Here is a 14495-nt window from a genome sequence, read left to right as displayed (position 1 = left end):
GTTGTGAGTGGACGAGCAAGCGTAATCACCATGGCATGGGAATGAGAAAAGTTGGCATGGGAATGAGAAAAGGAATGAGTCAGTTTCCCAGGTTTTTATGCATAATTCCTTCTCTATTGCCTATAAACAATGATTAGAAACACAAATAAATTATGGGAATCACTTTGGGATTTTTAAGCCATATGAAGTGTAATCACTGCACCAATTATTTACACGAAGAACATAATGTCAAACATGTCAGTGACAGCCTAGTACAGTGTTTCCCAACGCCAGTCTCCCATTACCCCCAATAGCACATTTTCTGCTGTAGCCCCGGACAAAAACACCTGATCCTGTCCCAAATCAAAAGCCTGATCTCCTGCCTCAAATCAACAAGATGAAATTCCGTCCCAAATCAACAGGATGGCCAATGCTGAGAGTCATTCATTTTTACCCCTGCCTCTCAACATCTAGAAACCTCTGCAAATCTCTGTCCTCCAGCAGCATTGTCTTGCTCATAAAAGTTGCTCACACATTTGTAAGCAATGTAGGCTGTGAGAAGAACTTGTTTGTTTTTGAAAATGCAGGGCCCACAGTAGCAGGCCAAAATGGACATTGTGATAAAGCTTTGCAGGCTAAAAAAGATCCCACGCAACTGTGTCAGTATGTCTAACAATAGTAAAGATAAATAGCTTCTAACTCGTATCTGTTCCCAAAGAAAAGAGATAGAGAACAAGGAAGATAATACTGTGCAGGCCCACACCTGAACAGTGCCAAGTTTAAAGTGTCATTCTTTTAGTTGACAGTTATTCCAACGAAAGCCCACAGAGGGTTGCCTACCTGGAAAAGGGGATAAGTTGTCAACCACGCGCCAAAAGCAAACAAAACAAAGAAACTCCATGACGCAAAGGAGTGTTCACAGGCTGCTGTCACCCGGCCATCCCTGTCTGTGAGCACCTCTCCAAACCAAAGACCTCAGAGTGTCTGGACAGCTCACTACCTACTCAGTGGAAGTACGCTGTCTGGCACACTGTCTCATTTCGAAGGAAGCGTCTAGTTTTTGTGTGTTTTGGTAGTACCGGTAATAGCCTATAATTTCAGTTGCATAGTTTCAAGCTTTATTGTACAGTTATTAACACATTTTAAGAATGGATAGTGTGAACTATATATTTTATTATAGTGGAAGGGATGTATGTAGCCTTAGCCTATTGGTTCAGATATTATGATGAATCCAATGTAACTTTCTCTCTTTCTCCTTTTCTTGTTCCTTTTCTTGCTCCCCCTCTCTCCCTGCCTGTCCTCTCTTTTCCTGTCACCATCTTCCTGTTGTAGACAAGGTCAGAGGTCACAGGTGTCCCTCTTTCTCTGACTTCCTGTCTCACTGTTTCCTCTTTTCAGCAAAAACCTGCTGCTCAAAGTATGTCCTTTTCTAGAAAACATTATAGGCTTGTTTCTTGATGTACTACAATGCAATTTCTTGGACTATCAAAGAGCTGAACTCTGGACTACACTTCAAAAGTAACATTCCTGTGGACAACTAGACAAAAGGTATACGTTCTGACTGACTGCTATCCTTTTTAAGCTGGGAGCATAAACCTATTTTCTCTGAGTGGCTTTGTTAAAGTAATTAGTTGTCCAAATTAATCACAGATTCTCACTGCCCCCCCAGCCCCCGCCCCGTCCTCCACTCCCACCCCATCTTCTCCGTACCCAACCCCAGCGCTCCAAAGCACCCTAATGCCAAAGGCAGTGGTCTAACGGAATCCGACCAGTGTCCACGAGTGTGCATGTGTGCTTGGGGAGAAAGGGGAATGCTGGATTAACCCCTCTCCCCAAACTCTATTTCTAGTCTTATCTCTTTATCGCGTGTATGTACAGTATATACAGTACAAGGGGCCAGCAAGTGTGTGCATCACAAAATAATCTCCCCATTCTCTCTCTCTCTCTCTCTCTCTCTCTCTCAGGATATAGGTGTTGTCCAGCACGAAGGAAGGAAATTCTGTCACTTAGAACAATGGGCCTGTTTCTCTATCTATAGACCCACAGAGGCAGAGAAAGAGAGAGAAGGAGCCCGTACCACCATTACTTGGAAAACAGACAGAAAACACAAAGAAAACGAGAGAAAGTGGAGAAAAATAGGTTCTGATTTAGAAAGAGAGATACCTGTGGCGCAGATAGACGTTTTGAAAATGGAGTTTTTGTCTTGGGGAAAAAGGAAAATACGAAGTTGTTTTTAACCATTTTCTTTTTTTCTATTGAGAAGGACTAATAAAACAATTATACGAAGAGGGAACTGCAGTCGTTCTCGTAAGTACTTTCAAGTACGCTTTTATTTTAGAGGACCTATTGTGTTGCATTGGTTCATTACTTTTCCATTCGATTTTTTAACATTTGAGCTGTCATCCATGATAAGCTGTTAGAGGTCACAATATTGATCATTTTCCACAGTAAAATGTTGCTGATAAGTTTTTGCTGTTTCTTTTGCAACATTGCATTATAGAAAGTTGAGTAAAAAAAAATAACAATGAAAAAATATTATTTGGGTTCAAATTTGAACCGTTCTACATTCATTTTTTTTGTTGACACATCTAATTTGTAGAGTAGAAGCTGTAACTAAGCACAGTTTTCCCTCCCCAAACTCTACATTCCACCATTACGAGTAATTTCATTCTACTCGTAGTTGTAGGCTGAGGCGACAGACATGTAGTGACTTTAAGAGTGGGGATTTCCCTTTCAACACCACAGCTGGATCTGAGGCCTGTAGAACACACTTCCTGTTTGGATAAGGAGTAATGACACACATTCAGCTTAGAGTACCTTTGTGACAAAGATGTCATTTACAGTGCTGTAGAATTTGAGATGATTTGAGCCAAGTGTAACCTATCTACCGTTTTCAAAAAATATATATATATTTTTTTACCAATGGGGGGCAACAATCACTTCCACAGCCAAATTCCTTTGGTGTGTAACAATGAACAATTCCACAAGGATCCGGAGGATCTCAAACTATTCATGATGATGATGTCATTATTTGACAAGTTTAGGATTACATACCCCCAGTTGGGTTGTTTGGAGGAAAAGGTCAGTCTTCCTCCCCCTGATGATTTAACCTTTGATTTTTGTCCAAATATATCAAGGGCCTGTTTCAGGCCCACATGGATAGAATGTAAAGCAGTATAGTCCACACACATCTTAATTAATTAACTCAAAGATTATGAACATTTGATCTGTGTTCTTTGAGTTTCTCATCTCTCGCTCGTTGGTTCTCAGATGGATCAGATGGAGGGGACTGACAGTCCTCGCTTCAGGAAGCTACATTTCCCTGTGGGTCTGTGGATCAACTCTCCCAGGAAACACTTTGCCAAGCTGGGGGGCCGCTGGCCCAGCGCCGTCTCTGTCAAGTCAGTCTCTCTGCTACCTATGTACAGTACCTCAATGTCACTTAGTCCAATGTTGATTCTCAACGATTTTGTTCTAGTCCAGCAGTAACACATCTGACTCAACTAATCAACTTATCACACATCAACCCAGGTCTCTTAACTCTGTCTGTCTGTCTGTCTGTCTGTCTGTCTGTCTGTCTGTCTGTCTGTCTGTCTGTCTGTCTGTCTGTCTGTCTGTCTGTCTGTCTGTCTGTCTGTCTGTCTGCTGACTCGCTGTATCTTCAGTTTGTCCTGTATTCAGTTTGTTTATCCTTCAGTCCTCCTCACTATATCTCCAGCCACAGTCAAGTTAAGTGTCTGACATGTTTTTGCATACAATAAATTAACCAAGAGAACAGTTCGTTATGGACTAATTTGATTGTATGGTCATGTGTTACATGTCATGCAGTGTTCCTTGAATCCTGTGACCGTTTTCTAGCAGTTAATATTGTCTATATTCAGCTCTGTCAGCCATAACTCACAGCTGACATGCCCTACTTCCCCTCTCTCTTTTTCTTTCCCCCTCCTCTCCTTCTCCCTCACTAGGTCCACCACCAGCTCTGACGCAGCGTCCCTCCACGAGGCCCCCTCTGCCCCATCCTCTTCCCTCTCCATCTCCACCCCCTCCCTCGCTCCCCCATCCCCCTCTCCCTCTCCGGCCTTCCTCCGGCCCCGTCCCGCCGGGCCCCAGTCCCGCACCAAGCGTCTTTCCCACCTCTTCCTGAGGGGGCGCTCCAACAGTGACCGAGACAAGGCCATAGGGGAGAAGGAGAGGGAGGTGTGGGCCCACTCTGCTGCCCCTTCCTCCCACCACTACCTGCCCCCTGCCTCCTCCACAGCCCCAGGCCTCATCAAGATCTATGGGGATGCTCTGTCTAGTGGGGCTAACTACCGCTCTTTGCTGGCCACCGCCCACTCTACAGCCAAACAGCTCATCGCCCAGGTCATCACCCGCTATACGGAGAGAGAGAGGGAGGAGACGGACGATGCAGGTAAGAGGCAGAAAGAGAGAGAGAGGGAGGAGACGGACGATGCAGGTAAGAGGCAGAAAGAGAGAGAGGGAGGAGACGGACGATGCAGGTAAGAGGCAGAAAGAGAGAGAGGGAGGAGACGGACGATGCAGGTAAGAGGCAGAAAGAGAGAGAGGGAGGAGACGGACGATGCAGGTAAGAGGCAGAAAGAGAGAGAGAGAGGAGACGGACGATGCAGGTAAGAGGCAGAAAGAGAGAGAGGGAGGAGACGGACGATGCAAGTAAGAGGCAGAAAGAGAGAGAGGGAGGAGACGGAAAGATGCAGGTAAGAGGCAGAAAGAGAGAGAGGGAGGAGACGGACGATGCAGGTAAGAGGCAGAAAGAGAGAGAGGGAGGAGACGGACGATGCAGGTAAGAGGCAGAAAGAGAGAGAGGGAGGAGACGGACGATGCAGGTAAGAGGCAGAAAGAGAGAGAGGGAGGAGACGGACGATGCAGGTAAGAGGCAGAAAGAGAGAGAGGGAGGAGACGGACGATGCAGGTAAGAGGCAGAAAGAGAGAGAGAGTACAGACCGAGTACAGTACAGGGATTCATGTAAGAGAGGCGTGAAAGTACAGATAAACATGGAGCGGTAGAGATACTCTTAATGATCAGCTATGAAAAGCCAACTGACATTTACTCCTGAGGTGCTGACTTGCTGCACGACAACTACTGTGATTATTATTATTTGACCATGCTGGTCATTTATGAACATTTGAACATCTTGGCCATGTTCTGTTATAATCTCCACCTGGCACAGCCAGAAGAGGACTGGCCACCCCTCATAGCCTGGTTCCTCTCTAGGTTTCTTCATAGGTTTTGGCCTTTCTAGGGAGTTTTTCCTAGCCACCGTGCTTCTACACCTGCATTGCTTGCTGTTTGGGGTTTTAGGCTGGGTTTCTGTACAGCACTTTGAGATATCAGCTGAAGTAAGAAGGGCTATATAAATACATTTGACATTTGATTTGACCTCAATTGAGCAATAATGTCATATTCGTTGGAAAAATAATTAGCCTGGTCGCCCTGCCTCTCTCTCCTAGCCCTGCAGAAACACAGCCCGGAAGACTTCCTGTTGTGTGATGTCATTGGAAAGCCCATCCAGCAACCAGATGGAGCCGTCCAATGGGAGACAGAGTGTCGTAGGGGTGTGGCCGAATGGGAATGCCCACTGCTATTGGTGGACATGTGGCGGCCCAAGGAGGGGTTTGAACGCCGCTTCGAGATCCAGAGGCGGGACGACTACGAAAGAGAGGAGAGGGAGAAAGAGAAGGAGCGAGAGAGGGAAGGGGAGAACCACACAGGTAAAATGACAATATAGAGTCTCTAGATGACCAGCTCTTACATCTGGGGTTTCCTACAGTCATCCAGTGAAAAGTGTAGTTTATTTGTTTTTAATGATATGTCTGGTTGTCGTGGTAACAGGTGTACGTTGGAGGCGGAGCCGCATACAGTCGGGGGGCGGGGCTGAGGAGGGCGAGCGAGGTCATCGAGGACGGAACTCGGAACTCAGGAGGAGCATCAGCGACATGAACCTCAGCCTGAGGCGTCGCCAAGGAAACCACGTTGGCAATGACCCCAGTCACTCTGGAAACCACCCTAACAACAGTGCAGGACTCCAGGACAGGAAGAACATTGTGAGCATGATAGCTCCATTGGAGCACGGAGAGGTGAGGATGAGAGGATGAGAGGATGTGTTTCAACACGTTGCAACATGATAGAAACAGGTCAACCCCACCTAATCTCAGCAGTGCAGCAGTCTGACCATAAAGACTCCTCCCTCTGTCTTAGATGATGAGGTCAAAGGTCAGAGACGAGGTGGAGCGGAGGAACAAAGCAGACAAAGCAGTGGAGGAGGAGAAAGACTACTCAGCCTGCGACCTGGAAGTGATGTCACAGAGCCTGATCCTCCCGCCCACGGACCGACCCTACTTCCTGTTGCTGCAGGGCTACGACCAGAGCAAGGTTAGACCTGCGCCTCCCAGATGATCACACACACACACCCTGAACATGACATCATACCTGCATTCCCCTAATCGCCACATACCATCACTGTTTCCAACCCTTCCCCAGCCTTTCCCATTCAACCCTGAGCACAAAACAGACTCACAGCAACACAATACCTTTGTAGACACACACAACCCCACTGTGTACATCACTCCATCTCTCACAGTGACCTCACACAGGTCTTCATTGTAGCAAACTGTGACACACTTCATACCTTATCTCCTGACCTCCACACAACTTAAGATCTCCAAGATGTCCCCTTATCATAACCATGTCCTTCAGATGATAACAAACTCCCTTCTCTCTTTCTTTTTTTATTTCCTTCTTCCGTTCTCCTCTGTGTGTGTTTTCTGTGTTTTCTACAGGACTTTGTTTTGTACATCATGGCAGGGCACACACACGTTTTTGGGCGGAAGCCAACGATGAGGGAGAGAGAGAAGGACAGAGAAAGGGAGAGGAAGGGGAAGAGGCCTCTGAAGGTAGAAACGTTCCTCTCTGCTCCAGACATGCTGGCCAGGCACCTGTTGGTCAGGAGAGACTCAGCCGTACCCGACGCTCCCCCTGGGCAAGGTAGGCCTGGTCCACAAACAACCCTAGTCCTAAATCCTGGCCCTACTCCTGTGATGTTTGCAGACCTCAACAAACAGAAATGTGCCTGCAAAATAGGGAGCCTTTTCCATATGTGCTTACATCTATCCACAGAAGTAACAATTCATATGTGCTTACATCTATCCATAGAAGTAACAATTCATAGCTGCTTACATCTATCCACAGAAGTAACAATTCATATCTGCTTACATCTATCCACAGAAGTAACAATTCATATCTGCTTACATCTATCCACAGAAGTAACAATTCCTTACTACACGTTGACACCTGATTTTACAGTATTTCTCTGTCCACAATCAACCTCTAGAGATCCTACCACTAGACACTTCTTGATACCCCTTTAAATATGGTTCGAAAACTGTCATACCTTTTTTATAAGCAGTTTATAAGCAGAACTTCAATTATAGTGTTACTAGTTAATCAACCATTTTCTCTCTCCCCCCAGCTCTGATGCGTCCCTTCAGAGGAGGATCTGTCACACACAACGGAGAAGCTCTCTACCGGGAGGCGGGGCTTAAACCTGGGGACGTGATTGGCATAGGAGGTCATTTTCTCTTCCTGTATCGTGACCCCCGCGTGACCCCGGCCCCTCCGCTGGCATTGGTGCTGCCTTGGCAAGCTGACGTTCCCTCCACCTGCTGCCTCTCGGGATTGGTGGACAGACAGGAAGCGTTGAGGCAGTACCTGGGTTCCACTGAGGCTCTGCTGCGGTTCCAGCCCCGCCACGCTGACGCTCTGCTACAGGTGAGAGAAGAAAGACCCCTGTGTCTGTTAGTTACACCACTGTGTCTGCTACCTGTCTGCTACAGATTAGAGTAGAGAACTGTGTTATATAAGTGGTGGGGAGGTACTTAAAGTATCTATTGTTACCACATATATTACTTTCTTGGTTGATAACAGGTACATATGAGCTGAAACAGGACTATAAATTAAAGCCACTGTTTCTCACTCTTTCTCCATCAGGAGATAATCTCTAAGAACTCCTCTCCAGACTCAGAGGGCGGGCCTTTAGCCCCAGCCTTTCTCCTGTCAATCATGATTGACCACGCCTCCAAACACCTGGATCCCGCCCTCATGCCTCAGTTGCTGCTGAAAGCAGCCAATCAGATCAAAGGGATTGTTTGGGTGAGTTCATTTGAAAGACTGTCTAGGATCATCTCAGTTGTAATAACGCTAACTAGCCATAGCTCAGTCAAGACTGACAGAGAAAGTTACACAGCAGATAAAATAGGATTGTAAAGGGTTATAAAGCTGCCCCAGACTGACATGTCTTTCTCTGAAACACTGTAGGCTGTGAACAGGGATTCATGTAGACAGACAGACAGACAGACAGACAGACAGACAGACAGACAGACAGACAGATGCCTGTCACTGTAGATGAACAGAACAGGGGATGAGCTGATGTCACTTCCTTCTGGAAACTGTGTTGTAATTGTCCTGGTGGCCTGTCCAGACTTTGTAACCCAACTCACCCCCCCCCCCCCCCCCCCCGCCTCTGCCACTAAGCCGTGACGTGTCTCTCCTCTCATGTCCTCTCTTCCCTCTCCAACTCTTTTTACAGGATAACATTAAGGAATTCGGGGATAAGCATCCCACGCAAAAGTAAGATCATTTCTGCTCAACGTCATATTTCAGCTGTTTCCTGTGTTTGGAACTTCCCTTAGGGCTGTATTAGGGGGAATCAAGAGAAGTGATTGTCCAGCTTGTGTGTCTGTAAATAATGTGATGAACATGCAGATACTATTTAGCATTATGCAAGGATTCATGATTAAAATATGTGACACACAAAGTATAAATTGTATATGATATTGATAAACTACTACGGTACACAAATATCTATTAATATTCATGTTTATTTAGCAGATGTTATCCCAAGTGAATAGCAGTTAACAGATGAAATCAGATGTAGTGGGACCCTGGGTCACACTTTATTTGGATAGTCTGGATTGTCCATCTGTAGATGCTCTACATATATTATCAACAAACTATCTGTTGATAAGTAACTGCATGCTAAGGTTAGGGTTAAGTTTAGAACAAGGGCTAGGATAAGGGTTAGGATCTGGTTTAAGGGTTAAGGGTTAGTTAGACAGTTATTTGAAATGTTACTGATCGTCTGTAGAGCATCTGCAGATGGACTATCCAAATGTAATTTTTAAAATTGAACCTTTATTTAACAAGGCAAGCCAGTTAAGAACAAATTCTTATTTTCAATGACGGCCTAGGAACAATGGGTTAACTGCCTTGTTCAGGGGCAGAACGACCAATTTTTACCTTGTCAGCTCGGGGATTCCATCTTGCAACCTTTCTGTTACTAGTCTAACACTCTAACCACTAGGCTACCTGCAGCCTCTACACTCTAACCACTAGGCTACCTGCAGCCTCTACACTCTAACCACTAGGCTACCTGCAGCCTCTACACTCTAACCACTAGGCTACCTGCAGCCTCTACACTCTAACCACTAGGCTACCTGCAGCCTCTACACTCTAACCACTAGGCTACCTGCAGCCTCTACACTCTAACCACTAGGCTACCTGCAGCCTCTACACTCTAACCACTAGGCTACCTGCTGCCTCTACACTCTAACCACTAGGCTACCTGCAGCCTCTACACTCTAACCACTAGGCTACCTGCAGCCTCTACACTCTAACCACTAGGCTACCTGCAGCCTCTACACTCTAACCACTAGGCTACCTGCAGCCTCTACACTCTAACCACTAGGCTACCTGCAGCCTCTACACTCTAACCACTAGGCTACCTGCAGCCTCTACACTCTAACCACTAGGCTACCTGCAGCCTCTACACTCTAACCACTAGGCTACCTGCAGCCTCTACACTCTAACCACTAGGCTACCTGCTGCCTCTACACTCTAACCACTAGGCTACCTGCAGCCTCTACACTCTAACCACTAGGCTACCTGCAGCCTCTACACTCTAACCACTAGGCTACCTGCAGCCTCTACACTCTAACCACTAGGCTACCTGCAGCCTCTACACTCTAACCACTAGGCTACCTGCAGCCTCTACACTCTAACCACTAGGCTACCTGCAGCCTCTACACTCTAACCACTAGGCTACCTGCAGCCTCTACACTCTAACCACTAGGCTACCTGCAGCCTCTACACTCTAACCACTAGGCTACCTGCAGCCTCTACACTCTAACCACTAGGCTACCTGCAGCCTCTACACTCTAACCACTAGGCTACCTGCAGCCTCTACACTCTAACCACTAGGCTACCTGCAGCCTCTACACTCTAACCACTAGGCTACCTGCAGCCTCTACACTCTAACCACTAGGCTACCTGCAGCCTCTACACTCTAACCACTAGGCTACCTGCAGCCTCTACACTCTAACCACTAGGCTACCTGCAGCCTCTACACTCTAACCACTAGGCTACCTGCAGCCCCCCAAAAAGTGTTACTGAACCCTGTCACTGCATGCTCATTAAAATAGATCAAGGACTTGCTGTAACTCCTTGAGAGAGATGAATAGATAGTAACAACAACTTCTATAACGCTGTGTGTGTCCTGTTCTGGTCTGTCCAGTTCCACAGAGCAGGAGGTTGAACTGAGTGCGCCCAGTGCACAGAAGCTGTCCTCTGACCTTCGACCTCTGATGTTCTGGATGTCCAATGCCACAGAGCTCCTCAACTTCTTCCAGGTCAAAGTTGAGGCCATGGAGAGAGACTGGGAGTTTGAGGGTGAGACACCTGTGTCATAAGAGTCCGTTTCCTCTTGATCAATGCAAATCACCATCGATCATCTGCCAAAAAGCTTCTTTCTCCAAAAAAAGCATTTTGTCATATTAACCTTGTCTCTCTGTTTTACGTCACACGGCCGTTGTATCTTTGTGTCTCCCTGTCTTCCTCTTCCTGTGTGACATTCCTGCTATCATCATTTAGCCACACAGTAGTAAAAACAAGTTAGTTACATCATTGAGAAAGTTAAATATATTTTCGATTGTTCTGCAATATCAGTAGTTATATGACCTTAGTTAGAAGTTAATGCATATATATTTACCCTCAGCTCCTGGTGACCCGGTGTTGTCAGCTGACCTGGACACCTGCTCCGAGGCCCTGGCGCAGCTTGATGACGTGATAATGCACACCTTCCAGCAGTGCGTGTACCACCTCACAAAGGTGAGGGAGGTTGAGTTACCTCACACTCAAGACACAATCAAGTTACCGTACATAATTATATCCTGACCTATACATGAATTAATCTCTCTCTCTGTCACTCGGTCTCTGTCAGACGCTGTACTCCCTCCTTCCAGCTCTCCTGGACAACAACCCTTTCTCCAGCCTGGAGATAGAGAAGGAGAGAAATGAGGGTAGGGAGATGGATGGGGGTGAGGGTGGTGGAGGGGAGGGAGAGGGGGAAGACGTGTCCTCCCTCCCACCTACGGTGGCTGGGCTGGTGGAGGTGTACCGCTGCTCCCTGATGCTGTCCCGGGAGGCCTGCCTCTCCCCCCCACTCACCTCCCAAACCTTCGGCTACCTCTTCTTCTTCACCAACACCTCCCTGCTCAACACACTGCTGGAGAGAGGTGAGAGGGCAGGGGTAATACTGGGGTCCAAGGTCAGGGGTTGGTCTGAGGAAGCTGCAGTCATGAGCTAAGTGGGTTCCACATTACACATGCAGAAATTGCTTTCCACTACACAAGTCATTGTTTGTGCACGAACCATTAAGTGTAGAGGTCGTAAGGGGATGAGCGCTACCAAGCACAGCGAGACAGAGAATCTGGGTGCGGCTCTGAAATAACTTGAACTTTCCAACCCTGGTTCAGATGTGCACTAACACACACACACACACACACACACACACACACACACACACACACACACACACACACACACACACACACACACACACACACACACACACACACACACACTCCCTCTCTTTCTGTCTCTTCTTCCTCTTCTCTCGCTCTGTCCCTCACTCCCTCCCTCTCTCAGATGGTCTGTTCTCCTGGTCTAGAGCGGTCCAGATCCGTACAAACCTGGACCTGGTTCTGGACTGGCTGCAGGGCGCGGGACTTGGAGATATCGCCTCTGAGTTCCTGAAGAAGCTGTCCGTCACAGTCAATTTCCTGTGCGTCCCTAAGACCCGCCTCATCCAGGTAAAAATAATGCTGGTTTAGCCAGTTAACAATCAGTCGATTTAGCAAGATAATGACCCAAAACAAAACATTCTGGATAAAGAGTCATGTTTTGGTCTCGTTGTTGTGTTGTTCTTCCTCTAAACCTATTTGACTTATCACACATCCACCCCTAGCCCCTACCTCTAGACACTTCCTGATGCCTTCTCCTAAAGCTGATTGGATCAGATCGGTATAAACTGTATGATAACCGCTCTAGGAAGCTAGATAGACAAGCTTTTCCATTAATTTGTTCACACCCATTTAGTTATTTTCAGATATAAGGGGTAATCTAGAGGTGACAAGGGGCTAGGGGTAGATTTTAGATTTGGCATCCCATCTCAGTTGTGGACATTGCTGATATCGTCCACGTTTCCTCCTTCTCTGTTTTGTTGCTCATTGGTTGTTCTCTTGTCTCTCCCCCGCCAGTCATCCTGGGCCAGCCTACAGGAGGACCACGCCTTGCTAAGCCCCACCCAGCTGCACCATCTGCTGACCAATTACAAGCTGGGACCGGCCAGAGCCCCACCGGCCTCCTGGGCTCCTCCCCCTGGGATGGAGCTCAGTGGAGGTGAGACACGAGGGGGGGGGTTGGGAGTCCTGGAGGGTCATTATGTAGGAGCTAATGCTGCATTCATAACCAAGTGGGAAGGTAGTATTTAGCATATACGCCTGGCAATAAATCCATGTGAACTGTCCTCCAACTAGTAATTACTAGTGGAAAACTCGTCTATCATCCTTAATCTCCGACTTCTCCCACATGCTGATCTCTGACATCACCTACTAAGGAATAGACTTCGATAACAGCATTTTCATTAGTTAAATGTAACAACAAAATATAAATTATAAATAGCAATCTATTAATATGGTTTTTGAACACTATAATTTGTTTACAAGCATGATAGCTCTACTTTTAGATCATGGTTGATGAAGCTTTTTGGACATTAGCCAATCGGCATTTCTCTGAGTTTAAAGCATGTGAATGCATCTAACTGGTATTTACAACTTCACAACTTCCAACTTGGTTATGAACACAACATTAGATACAACTGCAAACTTGAGATAAGTAGAATATTCCAGTAAATTATGCATTTATGTCAATTAATAGGATTTAGCCCTTAGACATTCCGAACATTGTAAGTACACATGTATAGAAGGGGTATGATTTCTTCCTAAGAATCTCAGACCACTAAATATCTAGTCATGCTTTTCTGTCCAAGACATCTTCGAAAGTTTCCTGGACCACCCCCCTCTCATCCTGCCAAATGAGACGCCTCAGCTGGACCTCTCCCAGCCAATCCCCAGCCCCGAGCTACAAAAGGAAGTGACACGCTTGCGCAACTTCCTGTGGGGACTCGACCAGGATGAGCTGCCAGCCAATCAGAGGACCAGGCTGTGAGCACTGGACAGTTGAGCTCCGGGTAGAAGCTACCCTTAGGCACAGTTCTAGGATCAGTTCACCATCCGCCTCAACCATGAAGGGAGAAAGACACAAAACTGACCCTTGATCAGCATCTAGGGGCAACCTCATCCATCTCGGGCAACTTTGAAATGAACCCTGTATTGAACCCTCTGTCGTAAGACAGATGCAATGGATAGGAATGGCAACTGGTGTGAGGAATGGCAACTGGTGTGAGGAATGGCAACTGGTGTGAGGAATGGCAACTGGTGTGAGGAATGGCAACTGTCAAAAGAAAGTCATAACACAATGTAATAGTTATCTAACTGTAAGACAATACAACTCTTCTTTTACTGTTCTCTAAACACTCTTTATTTTGTAACTCATTGCCTGAAATGCAGTGGTTGCCTGAAAAAGAAAAGTCCTACAAAATGAAGCATAAATGATGGTATGACAATGTTATTATGTAAAAGATATCCCTGTAGGTCAGCTTTATACTGGATGGATGGATGCTCACAGATATTCTCATATAAAGAATATAGTAAATGTGTATTGTCACAGAACATTAGATTGTATACCAAAGTAAACACTAACACTATGAAGGAAACTGTTTTACCATGTGTATTTTATTTCTAACTGACTGTGCTGATATTATAAATAAAATGTTGGAACCCTATGATCTGTCCATAGTGTTTCCTTTGTTATGGCTGTTCTGTCCTTGTTTGGTTTAAAACTTTGATTGTACCACACAACTCAACAGCTAGACAGGTTCTGGAAAGGTGAATGTCCCGACTCATTTTGTACCCGGGGTGCCAGAATGAAAGGACCACAAGGTGGCGACGCAGCACTCAGTCAACCCCTGGAATGATGACTCAACAGTTACTAGACTAGGGAATTAGCGGGGGTCCCTGTCAATCAACCCGATTTCGGAAATATC

General features: G+C 46.4%; 1 protein-coding gene across 3 annotated transcripts; it reads left to right on the top strand.

Moving 5' to 3' along the window:
- The first annotated feature begins 1976 nt into the window (after positions 1–1976).
- On the top strand, positions 1977–14234 carry LOC115140798 (ras-interacting protein 1-like). 3 transcript variants are annotated; one of them, XM_065027849.1, is made up of 16 exons: positions 1981–2286; positions 3250–3380; positions 3945–4390; positions 5449–5709; positions 5831–6075; positions 6197–6370; positions 6778–6982; positions 7467–7765; positions 7985–8146; positions 8583–8623; positions 10566–10720; positions 11046–11158; positions 11271–11565; positions 11978–12141; positions 12589–12730; positions 13380–14234. In XM_065027849.1, exons 2-16 carry the CDS (start codon positions 3250–3252, stop codon positions 13556–13558), a joined length of 3012 nt encoding a protein of 1003 aa, XP_064883921.1. In that variant the 5' UTR covers positions 1981–2286; the 3' UTR covers positions 13559–14234. The 3 variants fall into 3 exon arrangements, 2 of the variants coding, with proteins under 2 accessions (XP_064883921.1, XP_064883922.1); XR_010465746.1 differs by lacking the exon at positions 13380–14234 and having other exon boundaries at positions 1977–2286; positions 12000–12141; positions 12589–12675; XM_065027850.1 differs by lacking the exons at positions 1981–2286; positions 3250–3380 and having other exon boundaries at positions 4298–4909.
- The last annotated feature ends 261 nt before the right edge of the window (positions 14235–14495 follow it).

The sequence above is a fragment of the Oncorhynchus nerka genome, linkage group LG14 (genome assembly GCF_034236695.1).
Source record: "Oncorhynchus nerka isolate Pitt River linkage group LG14, Oner_Uvic_2.0, whole genome shotgun sequence".
Classification (NCBI taxonomy): Eukaryota; Metazoa; Chordata; class Actinopteri; order Salmoniformes; family Salmonidae; genus Oncorhynchus; species Oncorhynchus nerka.
The sequence above is the reverse complement of the archived record's forward strand: the minus strand, read 5'-3'. Positions and strand labels throughout refer to the sequence as shown.